The sequence below is a fragment of the Leptosomus discolor genome, chromosome 1, assembly GCF_034619465.1.
Source record: "Leptosomus discolor isolate bLepDis1 chromosome 1, bLepDis1.hap2, whole genome shotgun sequence".
NCBI classification, from domain to species: Eukaryota; Metazoa; Chordata; class Aves; order Leptosomiformes; family Leptosomidae; genus Leptosomus; species Leptosomus discolor.
This window is the reverse complement of record NC_141391.1, coordinates 11,863,815-11,880,903: the sequence shown is the minus strand read 5'-3', so window position 1 is coordinate 11,880,903 and position 17,089 is coordinate 11,863,815. Positions and strand designations below refer to the sequence as shown.

At 47.0% G+C, this 17,089-nt stretch overlaps 1 protein-coding gene across 2 annotated transcripts; it reads left to right on the top strand.

Moving 5' to 3' along the window:
* Positions 1–7,170: 7,170 nt before the first annotated feature.
* VSTM5 (V-set and transmembrane domain containing 5) lies at positions 7,171–12,782 on the top strand. Of its 2 annotated transcripts, none has more exons than XM_086475972.1 (4): positions 7,171–7,508; positions 10,628–10,957; positions 11,049–11,189; positions 12,739–12,782. In XM_086475972.1, the coding sequence occupies exons 1-4, from the start codon at positions 7,409–7,411 to the stop codon at positions 12,780–12,782; spliced, it is 615 nt and encodes a 204-aa protein (XP_086332098.1). In that variant the 5' UTR covers positions 7,171–7,408. The 2 variants fall into 2 exon arrangements, with proteins under 2 accessions (XP_086332098.1, XP_086332091.1); XM_086475965.1 differs by lacking the exon at positions 12,739–12,782 and adding an exon at positions 12,194–12,255 and having other exon boundaries at positions 7,424–7,508.
* The last annotated feature ends 4,307 nt before the right edge of the window (positions 12,783–17,089 follow it).

Genomic DNA, 17,089 nt, shown 5'->3' with positions numbered 1-17,089 from the left:
TGCAAAGAGTAATAAGAAGGGCTTCTATGTCAACCAGAAAAGGGTGGTTAAAGAAAGGATACCCCCGTGATGAGAAAGACTGGCAAGCTGGTAACAACGGACAAGGAGAAAGCTGAGGGACTCAACAACTTTTTGCCTCAGTCTTCACTGCTAACCTCTCTTCCCACACCTCTCGAGTGGATGGGCTGCAAGATGGGGATTGGAGGAGCAAAGTCCCTCCCACTGTAAGAGAAGATCAGGTTCATGACCACCTTAGGAACTTGAACATACATAAGTCTATGGGACCTGACAAGATGCATCCCAGAGTCCTGAGGGAACTGGCTGATGTAGTTGCCAAGCCACTCTCCATGACAGTTGAAAAGTCATGGCAGTCAGGTGAAGTCCTGGGCAACTGGAAAAAGGGAAACTTTGGACCCATTTTTAAAAAGGGTAGAAAGGAGGACCCTGGGAACTACCAACCTGCCAATCTCACCTCTGTGCCCAGGAAGATCATGGAACAGATCCTCCTAGAAGCTGTGCTAAGGGAGATGGAGGACAGGAAGGTGATTTGGGACAGCCATCATGGCTCCACCAAGGGCAAGTCCTGCCTGACCAACCTACTGGCCTTCTATGATGCAGTGACTACATCAATGGACAAGGGAAGAGCTATGGATGTCATCTGTCTGCACTTCTGTAAGGCCTCTGACACGGTCCCCCACAACATCCTTCTCTCTAAATTGCAGAGATATAGATTTGATGGGGTGTTTGGTGGGTGAGGAATTGGTAGGATGGTCACATCCAGAGGGTAGTAGTCAATAGCTCGATGTCCAGACTGAGATCAGTGACAAATGGCGTCCCTCAGGGGTCCGTGCTGGGACCAGTGCTGTTTAATATCTTCATCAATGACATCGTGGGATCGAGTGCACCCTCAGCAAGTTTGCAGACAACACCAAGCTACATGGTGTGGTCAACATGCCTGAGGGACAGGATGCCATCCAGAGAGACCTGGACAAGCTTGAGAAGTGGGTACATGTGAACCTCATGAGGTTCAACAAGACCAAGTGCAAGGTCCTGCACCTGGGTTGAGGCAAACCCCAGAATCGATACAGGCTAGAGGATGAAGGGATTGGGGGTACTGGTGAGAGAAAAGCCGGACATGAGCCATCAATGTGCACTTGCAGCCCAGAAGGCCAATTGTGTCCTGGGCTGAATCAACAGAAGCGTGGCCAGCAGGTCGAGCGAGGTGATTCTGTCCTCTACTGGGGCAGTACTGCGTCCAGTTTTGGGACCCTCAGCACAAAAAAGACATAGACCTGTTGGAGCAGGTCCAGAGGGGGGACACAAAGATGATCAGAGGGATGGAACACTTCTCCTGTGAGGACAGGCTGAGAGAGTTGGGGTTGTTCACCCTGGAGAAGAGAAGGCTCTGGGGGGACCTTATAGAGGTCTTCCAGTACTTAAAGGGGGCTTATGAGAAAGATGGGGAAGGACTTGCTAGCAGAGCCTGTTGTAATAGGACAAGGGGTAATAGTTTTAAACTGAAAGAGAGTATATTCAGACTGGATATAAGGAAGAAATTTTTTACAATGAGGGTGGTGGAACACTGGCACAGGCTGCCCAGAGAGGTGGTAGATGCCCCATCCCTGGAAACATTCCAGGTCAGGTTGGACGAGGCTCTGAGCAACCTGATGTAGCTAAAGATGTCCCTGCTCGCTGTAGGGGGGTTGGACTAGATGATCTTTAAAGGTTCCTTCCAACCCAAAGCATTCTATGATTCTATTACTTTGCCTTTGTTTTCTGAAATGAAAGCCTACTTTGTGCTGTGGGGTTAACATTTCAGGGTAAAAGAAATGAGGATTCAACTATTCTCCTCCATCCCACCTCCCCAGAAGTGTCCACATTTGACCTGAGTCTCCCATTTCTTGCGTGAGAGCTTCTACCCCTGAGCTGTTGAATATGAGGCACGAGGAGAAAGACCGTATACCCTTCTTATAGGCCTTCTGACTATAGCCTGGGAAAAGAATCCTGAAAATATTCAGCAAACAGGATTCAAATTCTTGAGCAGCTTTAGATGAACCAAAACAGGTTTTTGATAATAGATTTACCTACTGGGTGATGCCTGAGATTCTTTAAACCTCTTTGATTTACAGAGCTGGACTATAAAATCTGAGAAACAAGCCTTTGCATGACACATACACAGCTTTCGGGGAGAGCCAGACTGCCTATGTCACCAGACACAGCATCTCCAAGGTCCCCAGAGACACGCACAAACTGTGCCGGGCTGGAAATCCCAACCCAGTAGTTGTAGTAAAAGTGAGGCATGGGTGCTGCCATTGCCTTCCTTCGGTCTCTGGGAAGATCTTGATGGCACAGCCATACCAGAAAGTCTTTGTAGCCAGCTCCTACAAGGTTTACTTCTAATTTTGCAGGATTTGAGTATGTTTTCATGGCTGTCACACCTACCCTGGTTGGTGCCATAGCTGCTTCTCTGGGTCAAGCTGCTTTTCTGGGCATTGCTTGTGGCACAAGAATTGCAACTAGTGTTGATAATCAATGCCCCCATGTCTTAGGCATCATCTGCAGACAGGTGCGTTGAGCATGATGAACCAGACAAGAAGGAGGAAGGAAGACAGAGAGAGAAAAAAATGCTAACCAAGAGCCCAACAAATTGTGGTGGTCGTATAACATGTCCTGCTGCCATAGTGCAAGCCTGCAGCCACTGTCCCCGTGCTGGCTGTGCCCTGTGCTCTTGCCACACTATCTGTAAGGGATAAAGGCCACCTCAAAGCCTCAAGAAAGCAAGGATTTTTTTTTCTCTGTTTTGCCATAAACTTCCTAGAAAAAAAATCAACTTCATGCTTTGGTTTCCCATTGAAAGAAAATGGGGGGTATGGCACTCTCTGTAAATACAGAAGGAGGATGTAACATCATGGCGGTTACATTTAATGCCACATAGCAAAAGCCCATTTCATTCCTGACACTGAACAGTGCCTCGTGGGCAAATGCAATCACCCGACTATCGCCACTCAAAGGTGGCCTTGAGTACCTCACATTCGATGAAAGCTGTTTCCAAATGCCTCCCTTCCATTAAGCATCTGTGCATCCTCAGATAAACATTTCTGTGCATTTCAAGGTTGAGTGTCACTTCATTTCATTTTTTCCTCTATTTTCCTAACCCCCAAAACTAAAGACCAAAACCACAAGGAGACTCAGGCAGTCTAGAGATAGCTTAAAAAGGAGAGGAATGCTGACAGACCAGGACTGCCGTGGTCTCTCCTCTTACAGCCATTGATTGAATCGGGGTAAGAGAAGCGCTTTTAGTACTGTGTCTCTGCCAAAAAAATAAAAGGCAAAAAGAAATCACTGACAAACAAAGTGCAGATCTGGCCAGGTCCTACTTTAGATGCTGAAAAATACTTTTTTTCATCTTGTATGGGTGGAAGGAATGCTTTTACACACTGAGACCTCCCAACGAACCTTCTTCGCACTTCCAGAACACCAGAATCAGGTAAGCCTGGACCACAATTTCATGTGAAAGAGGAAGGTCCACCAGGATGTTACCTATTTTTCTTCTGTACCTGTGTCTGGTGTACATTTCTGTTGCCGGTTCAGAAGCCTGCAGCTCTCTCCTGCTCTCTGCCAGCTCACTGCATTGACCAAAAGCATCTCAAGGCAGCGGTGAGGAGCCTCCACAGCCCTCTGACCCTGCACATGCAATGCTCTGCAGTCCCTGTTAACATTTCTTTGCTAAATTTTCTGCCATGGTTTCCCACAGGATGAAATTACCTCTCAAGTGTTATTGCAGGTGTGGAAGTTCTGCGAATTTTTTACTTTGGTGTATTTTATCTTTTCTTCAGCAAAAGACAAGGTCAAGCATTTTGTTGAGTCCAAAAAGACATCAAAGAAAAAGGGCAAGGAAAAAAAAAAAAAGCGAACTCTCCATATAAAGCATTTCAGAGTACTCATGCAGCCTATTAGAGAGCAAAAGGAGCTTTCTGGCTCCTATCTGGCTGTTGTTGCAGTTGTTAATGTGGTTTTGTTCCATTATTAATGACACCAGAAAGAGAAATCAGGCCTTCCAGACAAACTTGAGAGACTCTCAGACGGCAAAGAGAAGGAAGAGAAAAAAACCCCTTAAAATAATGGAAATGAGCAAAGGGAAAGGGAAAGGAAACTTTAAATACTAAGCATGTGGTAATAAAAGTCTGCAGATGTCTATAACAGTGTATGGATGGTGAATTGAACCTCTTACGAAGCCTGTAAACCATTTCCAGAGCCTGCTAGTTTAAGGGCACTTTGTAATTAAACAAGGAAACACGGATTTCTTACAGCCTATGCTATATTGCTTGATACATTTGTGTTTTCTAGAACTGCTGTTTGACAAGCAGACAAAAATAAAACCAGAAGAGAACCATTAACAGATGAAACATCTGTAACTCAGAGCAGCAGGTCATTAGTATGAATGTGGCTGGACAGGATTTCGATCAGAAGCTTTGTTAGGAAAACACATCACGAATATGCCAAGGTAAGCAATCTCAGGATTAACGCTCCAATCTGGCTTTCCCATAAAGTTAGCTACCAAGTCAGCATCACTGCAGGCGCACCCCTTTGCTCCCACTCGGCAGAAACAGCTTCACTGCTGAAGCTTTGCACCAATGCCCAAGCGCCGAAGCCCAGGACCCACCACCAGCACATCCACAGCATCCTCTTCAAACCCCATCCCACCAGCAGGAGAAATCTTGAAGCTCATCCCCCATTGCAATTGGGGTGCTGTGAGGCAGGCAGATGCTGGGCAACTCAGACGGGACAAGCATCAAAGTTAAATTTGGCTAGACGGGCTGCTAATCAATAATACAGCTATCACCAGTACTCCTTGAAGTCAAACGATTTGCTCTGCAGTCACCTGTTGATGGAGCTGCACCCTGTGGTCCCCAACACCAGCCCCTCTGGTGCAGCTCACCACAGCCATGCTCCTCTGTGGGCTGCTGGGGGGGAGCCTGCCCTGAAAATCCCCCTTGCTTTTCACTGCTCCACTGCCCTGCCAGCGGGCTCCCACCCTGCCCAAAGCGCTCACCCATTGCTGCCATTTCATACTCCGACGCATTTCTGCTTAAGAGAAACCTCCTCCCTTGTAGAGAAGGGAGAGAAACTGCTGCTTGCAACGGGCTCTCAGGCAGAGGAACCAGCTGGCCTTCAGATAAAAAGGGTTTATTAAATGTTTTCTTAATACCGGGCATTTTGTCATATGTGTCACTGTATTTCTTGAGGTGCAGTTTATATTAAAAAAACACCTCTAGAGATTTTATATTTTTCTCTTTAAAAGAAGGAATCTGATAGCTCTTTGCTGTTAGTTATTGATGCTGAAAACAAACACTTGTTTCTCATCCCTGGACAGAATATTTGACCTATACTGCAAAGCCAAAACTGCCAACGTTTGGGAAGAACTCCAGACCTGGATTTCAATTTCATGACTAACATCTGTCTTTCCAATAGAGTACATTAAATCGATGCAATCAGTGTGATACATTTTAAATTACTTAAAGTTCAATCCATTTTATATGAGCTTATGCCTCGTATGTTGTTCTGCCAAAAGAGGTCACTGGGTCAAGAGCTCAAAAATAATTTAAATAAAGGTTTAAAGAAATTAAAAAGGAAAATGGCATAAATTTACCTTAGCATGAGATCTTCTTTAATGCTTTGAGGAATAAAACTGCCATGAAGAAATGGAGTCAGGAAGAAATTTTGCCTCTGGGGATCTTATTTTCAGCCAGGACACCCAGATGTGGTGTTGGCCCGATGCAGATGAGGGGATTTGGCGAAGCCCAGGAGCAGCTCAGACAGAAGGGGTAGAGGGGAGGCACTCTGAAGGCTGCCTTTGCAGATGAAGTACAACCGTGCTTTCAGGCACCTCCAGCATCATGGCAGGCTGCAAAACCTATGTGAGATGCAATATTCAGGCAGTATGTCTTCACTGACATCTCCTTCCCCTGTCCCTCCACCTGACTCCCATTGCCGAAGCTTCAAGAGATGCACCCCGTGTCAGGGAAGCTGGAGGTTTTATTGCACCCTGAATAAAAGGTGGACCTTGGAGTCCACACAGACTGTAACCTCTCTTGCCAAGGCCTGACCTAAGTCCTAGAAAGTCCCCGCTGGGGTGTGCAAGTAGGACACCCTAATGTCACATGGAGGCTTTCACCTGGCTGCACACGACAGTGTCACCGTTGTTGGAAAGCCCCAGTGGGAGCAGGTGCCCTGGAGCTGAGCCCCAGGCAAGCCCAGCCCCGCTTCTGCTCTGATGCCTGCCCAGGGCTGGGCTTTGGCCACCCAGCCCCCGTGAGGCTCACTTGCCATCCTCACACAAGCAGTATGTAGGGAAACCAGTTCATACAGTGCAGTGGGAGACGTGGCTCTCCAGAGCAGAGGGCTCTTGGCAGACCCTGGCTGTTACTTCTCGCTTGGGTAATTGCCTTTCCCTCCCACCCACCCTGAGAAGCCTGTGCTGACCAGCAGGTTGAGATGTCTCTTTTTTATCTACAACCTCCTAAAGAAAACTTGAAAAGAGGGAAACACAAGGAAGAGGGGGATGCAAGATCTGCAAAAGGGCCACCCCGGGCTCTCCTGGGGGGTTCTTGTGGCCTCTGGCAGCATCTGCCCCTGAGCAAGCGTGAATTTTCTGGATTGGGGCACTTGCATGTTTCCTAATCCTGTTTTCCCCTAGCTCACACCGTCCCATGCTTTCTGAACGGACAAACATTTCTATGGACGTCCTCTGTAAGACAGTGGAAGGGAGAGAGGAGCACCCAGTCTTTGTGCTGGGTACAGTGGGATGGGAACTGGGCTCATTTTCCAGCATGGTCATCTGAGGTGACTCCCTGGGGACACCGAGGTGCTGCTGCCCAACCCCGCCATCTCACCCGCGGCATCACCAGACTCCTCAGGGTAATAAAGTTCTTTTGACCCCCCACACCCCCCGAGAAGGGAAATTGCCCTTGTAGATGCGTGTTTCTTTAGCCATCACCCACCCCCCCCCAAAAAAAAAAGGCACCTCGGCCGAGGGTCCCGACGCGGGGCTCGGTCCCTGCGCTCCGGGCGGGGATGCGGCGGGCACGGCTGGCTCCCCCACCGGGCAGCGGCCCCGCCGGCCGCCCATTAGCGCTCATTTCCTGGCCGGGGCGATGGCAGGCGGCCGGGCAGCGCTTTCCCTTCCGCAGCCAATTGCGTCTTCAGTCCGTATCGGAGGATCGCGGGGTGTGAGGCGTGGGAGAGCCCCGGGGCCGGTGCGGCGGGCGCCGGGGGGCAGCTGCGAGCGGCGCCGCGGAAGGCAGGGGAGGAAGAGGAGGGAGAGGAGCGAGGAAGCGGCCTGGGGCGGGCAGCCCCCGGGGTCGGGCCGCTCTGGCCGGTCCGGCCGCTTCAATGCAACCCCTGGGGCATGGGCTTCTCTCTGATGAGACCGCTCCAGAGCTGCCGCGGACGGGGCGTCGTCGTGGGGACCGTCACCCTCTGCCTGGCTGCCGGGTGGGCTCTGCAGAGTAAGTGACCCTTTCTCCCCTCCGCTTCCTCCTCCGGCCCTTTCCTCCTCCTCCTCCTCCCCCTCCTCCTGGCCGCGCTGCCCCCGGCTCCCCCTCCGCGGGCTCCGGCAGGGCTGGGCTGCCGGCCGGGGGCGAGGCCGCTTCGCACCCCGGCCCTGACCGGGAGCGCCCGGATCGCTGTCGCGGAGGGGACGGCGACGGACACAGCGGGGCTCGGGCAGGCATCGCTGCCCCCGCAGGCTGGAAACGGCCTGGGAAGGCTCGGCCCCTCCTGGGGGAGGCGTGGGGCTGAGCGGTGCCAGCCGGGGGCTGCAGCCCGAGCGGCCGCCCGTCCCCTCTGCCTTCCCAGCACCGGGGGGGGGAAGGAAGGAGGAGGAAAGAAATCCCGGTTGAGCGGCCCGAAAGGGCTCGGGAGCGCGGCGGCGAGGAGGGGCGGTGGATTTCAACCCACGGGGGGCGAGTGGGGACGGGGCAGCAGGCAGGGAGGCGGCCGGTCCTCTCCAGGCGAGGGCTAGAGGAGGCTGCAGCCAGCCCCAGCGCCCGGCACCGGGGTGGGCAGTGCCGCCGGCGGGTTTGCTTTGGACACACCACACCTTCATCATCAAGGTGATGCAGAAGCAGGACCCTGAAAGGTGGAGGAACTGTCCCCAGAGTTTGAGAGCTCCATTTTAGAGCTGTCCCCCCCATTTTAGAGCTCCTGCGTGGAGGCTCCTCGCCGCCAGCCCGTTCCGGCCCGCTCCCCAGCACGCTGCCGGCCCCGCCGCGTTGCTACGGCCAGGGGTGGTACAGGGAGCCGCGCTTCCAGCTTTGACTCTCGGCCAGGTGAACGCTTTGGAGCGCAGCAGCGTGCCAGGGACAGCAAACTCGTAAACTCACAGAATGGTTTGGGTTGGAAGGGACCTTAAAGATCATCTAGTTCCAACCCCCCTGCCATGGGCAGGGACAAAGTCACCGCATGCTGGTACCCTCGTCTCGTCGGTGCATGTTTTACTGGGCGTGAAGGGTCTGGTTTTGCAGCCAGCAGAGCGCAGTGGCCTTGCGCAAGGCGCTGGAGGTGGGTGCGATGTTTGCTCTCAAGGCTGATGCAGCTCTGTTTGGATTAGACCAGTTCAGGTGATCGAGGTGGACGGCGTATTAAAAATATTTTTGAATGGTTAGATACTGCGTTGCCTTTTTTGGCTTTGTGTGCTAGATAGGATCAGAACATGTTTGCAAATAATTTAATGGAAGGATTTTTTTTTTTTTTTTTTTTACATTTACCTTGCAGTCTCATATTCAAAACAAAGCCATGCCTTTATCAAAACATAAAAGGGTCACTATGGTGAGACACTCAGCTCCTGTCTGGTTAGAAATGGTGCAAAAGACCTTTAAATAAACACACAGAGCAGAAAACAATTAGAACAATTCGCAGTGATTTACCAGAGGTTCCCGTCTGTTCTGTTTCTCTAGCTGGCACAAACGCCTTTTTCAGAGCTCTGGTTCGCCTCTCCTGCACATGGGCTGAACGGCAGGACACAGCTTCACTGAGGATACGCTGGGCTGCCCAGAAAGCTTGGTGTCCCTGCAAGGGGACAGGGCAGCACAAGCATGACAAGATGCCCATGAAGGGAGAACCCCAGGAGTGTTATCTTGGAAAAAGCCTAGATCCTATCTAGTTAAAAAAATACTGACTGGCTGGGGCTTTCTGCTGTGCTGGTCCCATTAGGCGAGGACCCAGGAATCAAACTGGCTCTTCGAGCTTCCCAGCCTTACCTTGAGCAGCAGAGTTTCTGAATTCTGCCAGGGATCCCAAATAGAGCAAAGTCAGCTTGTAATCCACTTACCCATCTCTCCCCATTTGTGGTTGCTCTGGGGTTTTGGCCATGGGGGGGGGGTGTTCTTATTTTTTGGTAAGATTTTAAAAAAGAATTTCTTTCCCTTGGATATTTTTTTTCTTTGCCTTTTTAAACCATTCTTTTTCCTGAAGACTCTGCAGAACCCCTAGAAGCATCCCCGGGGTCCTGCTTTGTGCTCCTTCAGCATAGCTGAGGGTCTTGTCCTCCCTCCCCACTGGGTTACCAACATTTGCAGCTCAGCATTATTTTTTCAGTTCTGCTCTTGCAGTCAGGCTGTTCCGACAGCACGAGAGAAGGGCGGGTGAGCTGTTCCAAGCCAAACCAGGAAAAGGCATTCAGTGGTGAGGCTTACTTTGTGCTTTATCTGCCTTTTGTCTGGTTTGATTTTTGCGGGTAGATAACAGGATTCCAGTCTCTAGCCAAGTGTCTCAAACATGCCACTAATTATTAAATTTAAAAAAATGTATGCCAATTGAAACTCAGATGTTTGGTGTTCATCCAAATCTTCATGCAGAAATCCCCACATGCAAGCAAAAATTATTGCTGTTACACATTAAACTAAATGATCAATTCACTTTCACAGTGTAATGACCAGCTCCGTAATCACGTAAGAGGGAACTAGCTGAGAATTAAGTATTCTTTCAGGTGCATTTTTGCCTGGAAATCATCAGAACACGAAGTCCCTGACTTCACTTGAAACTGTGCACCTTTGCTTGCCGTTTATCTGCACTGGTGTATAACTGGCTGCCTTGACGAAGCTGTTGTCTCAAACATTGATTATGCACCCTGAAAACGCAGCCAAATGCCAAGTCTTCACATACTTAAGCCTGTACAGTTCTTGCTTTTGGGGGATGGTAATTAATTAATATAATAGGTTACCTTGGCCACGGCAATTAAACTCTCCATTTAAATGCAGGATTTTAAAGGAAAGCCAGTTACTGATGAACACAAAAGCACTGCTCAGTTTTCAGAAGATATTATGCTCTCTTATCCTAGAAGACTCTTCCAAACTCTCCTCTTAGGTATCAAAACACTGAAACACATGCAATAACTTGTCCTGTATGGTGGAAATGTTTCTCCTGACTATTACCAATCAAAAATGTGTATTTAGTCTTTAAGTATGTATGTTCCTTTTATGAAAGAGAAACCGCGAAGCATAATCCATCCTCCCTTAAAACAGACCGCTGAGATGGGTAGGATGAATCATACCTCAGAGGTCCCATCCTGCCCTGGACGGTTGGTGCAGCATCACCTCCACACTCATCACCCTCCTTTGTCTTTCAGCTCCCGGAGGAGTATCGTTAGTTGTCCCACAACCCAACATCAATGCAACAGTGGCACAAAACATCCTCCTCTCAGTTGAATACTCTTGCAGAGGTGTCGCCACCATTGAGTGGAAGCATGTGTCAAGCTGGGGCACCACCAAGATTGTTGAGTGGAAAAGTGGGAATTATGTCAACATATCCACAGTCTACAAGGACAGAGTGACTACTTTTGAAAATGGCTCTATACAGCTTCTGAATGTGGGCATGAGAGATGCCGGCTACTACTTTATCACTGTAACAGAGGAGTATGGAACCAACACCTACGGCACCATCATAGTCAACGTTTATGGTACAAACTAGGAGTTCTTGGCTTTACCTTGTGTTTAGACATTAATCCGCTCGTAATCAATTTTATAATTTTTTTTCTGTCCTCCCTGCAGAGATTATCTATGAAGATTTACATTTTGTAGCAGTTCTCTTTGCATTTCTTGCTGCAGTATCTGCCATTCTGATCTGCTTCATGTGGCTGTGTAATAAATCTCTCCATCTATTTCAGAAGAAGACGACACACAAACTAACAGGTATCTCTCTAAGAATGCAGTCAAGGTATAGGGTTTTCAGGTCTGAATTTTGAGCCCAAAATTCACTTGTAATTTGAGCAAAAAGGTGCTAAGCAGGGACACTGAGAAACAAGACTGGAAGGCCTCAGTTCAGTTATCCTGTTCAACTCGTTACTAGTTGAGGCAACTAAGTAATAGACATCTAGTTGCAGAACAATCCACCCAACGTCTACCTTACAAATCACAAAACACTTCCCAATATCGCTAACTGCAAAACAGGGAGAAAAGGCCAGAGCTGCAATAACCCCCCCCCATCAGAGGGCAGGAGACAGAGTCAAGAGCATCAACAACGCTCTCAGAGTCTGCATCAGAAGAGTATTTCCTAAGGGAAAATACTCAAATGGCCCTTGGGAGTGGCCTCCACCTCACTTCATGGAGGACTGCACCCCTCCCTCTCCTCTCAACCCCCTGTCATCTGTCCTCACGTTTCATCCAGTTGCGGACTCCAACGAACAATGACTAATATCAGAACCAGAGTCCTAACACGCGCCAAAGACACCAGTCATGAAAAGCAGATCAAGGGAACACAAGGGCTGCACTGAAGGCAGCATTCACACATTAGAGAAGAAGTTTCCAAGCCACAGCCAGGGATATTCGGCCTAGGCAGCAAGACAAGGTGTCACGCGATGGGCCCGGGCTCAAGCTCCGGGCACATTCTTGGAACAGGAGGTTTCTTTTACCACTTCAAAACATTTCAGGCGTTTACCTCCCTTCTTTGTAAGTGCAGATCCAGTAGTGGTTTCATGCCCTGTGGGTGAAAGGTCTGTATTTCTTCTCTAATAAGCGCTGCTTAAGCTGTGACATTAGAACAAGCAGCCTGAGTATGAGTATTCTATTAGACCAACACAGATACTCAAGAATTCTAAGCCTCATGGTCCAGACTTTGTGTCAACTCTGCAAAATGTGTTACGAGAAGAGATGAACTTGGCTCAAGCCGTCTCTTCCTTTTTGCCATTCACCTATAGCTCTAAGGGCTGCTGCTGTTTTCACAGTGCATACGCCACCCACAAGCTCCTGTAGCTACTGAATATACAGGCTTTTGTTGGATAAAAGCCTCTTCTTCCTCCAGTTAAAGCCAATTTTCTTACAGAGCTGAATGTAATGGAGTTATTTGGCAGAGTTCAGGAAAACCACAGTTCTGGACACTTGCTCTGTCATCTCCTAGAACACGATCCAAAGCAGGGACCTAACTTCTGCCCCAATTCCACCTTAGAAGAGCCCTCCTTTCAGAAGTCATGAAAAGAGCTATGAGGACAGGCCCTATGGACTTTAGTTTTCATAGTGCCTTTAGTCTTGTATTGGAAGAAACCAGTGTCACTTTGAAGATTGTGAGGGACTCCGCAGTTAAGTATTTTGAAAAGATGTATTTAAAAGCTAATTATAGATGAGTGAGCTTGAGCTAATATTAAAAAGTTCAAAATGTCTCGGCTGTTAACACAGCATTATTAATTTTGGAACACTGGCCTTCCAATCCATTTGCCAATCAATAATAATATCCTTTTGTTTGCAGCAAGTGCCACTGAAGAGATTGAATTGGAAACCATTGAGTGTTAGCCAAGGACTGTCTCGTAACAAAAAATAACAATTCTACCTCAGGAGAAAGCATTGGCAAAGAAAGCAAGAAGAAACCTAAAAGGTAAAATGTTTGTCACTACTGTAGAAATATCCTGACTGGCAAACCAATTAGATGTTAAATCAGCAGTGTCTGATGCAGCTGTTCCGACCTGTTAAGTTTTCGGCTCTGCTAGCCAAGGTCTAAGTAAAAAAAGAGTATGCTTTCATGCTGAGCATGAACACATTTTTGTGGCTAATTAATAAAATCTACAGCCTCTACCACTCTTTTAAAACAACCAACTAACAAACCAAGCCTCTAAGATCAACCCATAAAGGAAATTATCATGGTCTTGAAGGACACTTGTATTTTGGCTACAGCACGTCTCCTATTACAGGCAGAGCAGCCATTAGCATGCTTTAACATAATAAATTTAATGTCTAATTACAGTATTGCATTAAAAAATTAATTGCAAGGATTGAATCCCGTTTATTGCACCTATGCTGCTACTTTTGGGCGTAAGGAATTTCCCGAAGCTCTGAAGACAAAGTGTAATTCTTCATGAGACAAAACTGACTTCAAAATGCCGAGCTGGTCAAAGTTTCTCCACTCACATTTCCAATTGTTTACACTGCCTCAGGATATTAACACACATTTTATGACATTACTAGAGAAGGTTGTTAAACAAGGACCCATGCACAGGCACTGAAGAGGACGCTGTTATAGTGATTAGAGGGGTCAGGTAACATACTGACACATCACACCAGTGCGGTGGCAAAATACTAAACAGTTTCATTGGGAAAGATGTCGAGTCCTTTGCAAATGGCCCGCTGACACAGTCTATCTGTGAAGAAAAGTTAGAACAGCATTACTTCGAAATTCAGTTATTTACAAATACAGTTCTGAAATTGCTCTTGTTGAGAAGCCACCTTTGCTTTCCTATGTTGTGAGAAAACGCGAAGTGATCTAACCAATGTTTTCTTGAATCTGCTTATCGCGCTTACATTTTCCACCTGCAGGTCTGCTGGGTGGGATAACATTTGCTTTTGCGAGTGAGAAAGCACTAAACTGACCAAGCTCCAAATTATCCTGTTTCGCTTTTGTAACGAGAATAATTTTGCAGCATGAAATAAACTTTGAAATTGTAAGAGACCACGGACTAGTCTGTGTCTGCAGATTGCCACCTGGCTTTCTGAGCCCAGCTGCTGCTACTGCCTCTCTTACACTTCAGCTCACCTGATTGCAAAACCCTTTTACAGGAGAGGCCGACAGAGCTGCCCCTCTGGTCAGGGTCTGTGAGGCTCAGGGGCAGAGGTACTATGGGTTAGATTTGGACAAACAGAATTTCTCACCAAGTGCATAACAATGCAGGTAGGTGCCAACAGGCTTTTTCCAAAGCACCCTGTACACAATACCTTTAAAAAGTCATCCCTAGATTGAACTGGCCGTTTGTAGTACAAAGTACAAAATTTATGTACTCATAAAATCGGGTACCAGATTCAGTTGTTGCCTCCTTCCTGCATCTAGAACAGGTCAAAAAAAAGTGAGAAATTAAAAAAACCCAAATTAATCCCAGCTGCAGCACAGCTTGACAAAGTAACAGTTTGCTCTAATTCTTCACTTTAAGTATACATTACCAGTCTCCTGTATCTCTGAGCGAACTAAGCTTTGACAACACAGAAGAAGTTGTGGGTCTGTTTCAAGTACTCTATAAAGTATCCATATAGCACAATGGAAAACATGATTAATTTTTTTTCTGTTTGTCTATTCCATTTTTGTTAAATCCCTAAATCTTAGAACTGGAATGTGAAGCTATTCATTAGGCTGAGCTGAGCGTGCAGCAGGTGCGCTGCCAGACTTAGAGAGTACAAAAAGCGCAGCTTACACATAACCCCGTTATTCCCTGCTAACATGGCCCTGAACGCTGTAATTGCCAAAGGAAAAGCCAGGCAGCGCACACAGACGTGAGTGACCATTGGAATGCAGTGCTGTAACGGTAGAGATCACTTACACGTTTAAACTACGATATTTGAAAGCTGAGACAAGAGCAGGAAACGGCCACTTCGAATTCAATTTAAGATGCGCTGTAACAGCATAAGAAGTTCCCACCTAGCACAGCCGTTACACATCTCTCTCAGCTTGGCCAAAGGTACAGCAACTTCGGGCACCCATCCTTGGCTATCGGCACGGGTGCCAGCCTCGCCTTCAGGCAGCAATGTCCGACATGAACAACGGGGATCGGGGATTCAAAGAATATTCAGTGAGGACATATAGTACAGTCAGCCTATGTGCTGCTTTTCTTATAGACAATTCCTCACCAACAAATTTTACCAAGAATTTAACATGCTTACTCTACGTAGGTAGGGGCACTTACAAAATATTCACGTTTTCTGAAACTGGTATTTGTCAATATGCATTATTAATGTCAAAAATATTTCATATACAGAACGGGAGGCTAAGCTGTCTGTAGCAGTTTCTTGCTATACTGGAGGTGCCTGAAGTATCTAAAGTCTTATGGCAAGCTGTTGAAGGGAAAGTTCAGAAACTAATAGCTATACTTAAACCACCACTTGTAAACTCCATGCAGAAGAGCAGCAAATTTAGAGCATTCCAAGTGATCAAAGGGATTAAGGCATTTTGCATTTAAACTTTTTAATTAAAGAGATGTCCAAGCTCACAAGATTACTTTGGCAATCAACTGTAAAGGTCTTAACCATCCACTCACGTCTTCATTTCATGTTCAAAGATGTACTACCAAGAATCCCAAGGCTGTCCCTCTGTTAGAAGCCAAATCAGTCTGCTTTCATTAAAATTAGGAATCCCTGTCTATTCAACAGTAAGACAAACTCTCCAGCTCCCTAATAATTTTTTTTTTTTTCGGCTAGGCCTGGAAGTCCTGACAAGTGTCTTCACTGCTAACGTGCAGTGCTTGCACTTCTGCAACACAAGAGAAGTCCTCCTGCATGCCTTGTTTCTTTTCAGAAGGGGACAAATCCTGCAACTATAGCTCCACAGTGCTGACTCGGTGATGAAGAGCTTGAATGTGGCTATTGCTACACGCAGACCTCCCAATTTAGGTTAAGAACAGCGAAGCGTAAAGACACATTTAAGTTTCATACCCTCATCTTCTAATTATTAGTGTGAGATTTGTTGTGGTGCCAAACAGCCTCATATCATCGGACGCAGAAACAGATGCATCAGGCTGTTGGCTGAACTGTTCGCCAAGGAACAAAGCCCCTCTCTGCCTGTAACTATACAGTGTCTGCAGGCCAAGCAGTACAGGACCTGGCATCACAGGCTTTGTGTAAGATTCACCCATCCTTCAAGATCAAGACACTAATTTCAACTAGTATTTTTTCATTTTCCTAAATTGTCTTGGGCAACTCACCAGAACCTGAAAGGAAAACCCCTTCTCTCTCCTAGTTCAGTTGCACAGAGGGAAGTACTTCAAGGAACTGAAATAACAACATGTTGGCAAACACCAAAGTCAGTCAATAGCTGCTTTGGGTATACACCAAGCAGCAGCTTGCCACAAGCAGTTGCTTAATGCATATTTCCTACAACTATTCTTTATTGCTCAAGAATACAGCAAAATAACAACTGTCACCATACAAGTATGATGTTCAACTCAAACATGTTCCATGTGCAAGAAGTTCTCATATATACACACACACATATATACACCCCCCCCGTAACACATCATATGGACCTAAGCCTGAACCAGTTTGTACAGGCAGGTTTCAAAAAGACCTTTAGCGATTAATCATCGGACAAAAGAAAAGCTTTGTGCAACACATTACTAGAAGCTTCAAGGCGGCCACAATTACAAGCAAAAAAGAGAAAACCATGACTTTTTTTTATTTTTAAAAAAAACTCAGGAGCTGATCTTCAGGAGGGTATTATTGTTTCTCTGGATGATAATCAGTGACAGCACAGAGAAAAAAAAAAAAAAAGAAAAAAAGAAAAAACCATGACAAGTGTGGAGACCCAAGGTCTCCTGCATGAGGATTACCTGTTTCTATGCAGACATGAACTTATGCAAGTCACCCAAACTCAAATGGTCAGAAATCTGCAAGCAGAGTAAGACCTTTTCCTCTACATGCTTGCAAAAAAACAAGGGCAGGAAACACAAGCAAAGTAACTGACACCACATGGGCTCATCTACAGCCATCAGAAAGACGTGTGCCACAAGCTGTGACTTTGTAACACTCAACTTAAACAGATCACCCAGTAAATATATCTCTCAAAAAGAAATGGGCCACCCAAAAGCCACATCAATGTACAAACTCCCAACTCAAGAATGTCACAC

What these genes read in the sequence shown, in the direction of transcription:
- VSTM5 (XM_086475965.1), top strand. Translation starts at nt 7,424, where the DNA reads ATGAGACCGCTCCAGAGCTGCCGCGGACGGGGCGTCGTCGTGGGGACC. An exon ending in CATCATAGTCAACGTTTATG is followed by an intron (nt 10,958 to 11,048) that starts GTACAAACTAGG and finishes TCCTCCCTGCAG; the next exon opens with AGATTATCTATGAAGATTTA. An exon ending in GACGACACACAAACTAACAG is followed by an intron (nt 11,190 to 12,193) that starts GTATCTCTCTAA and finishes ATTCACCTATAG; the next exon opens with CTCTAAGGGCTGCTGCTGTT.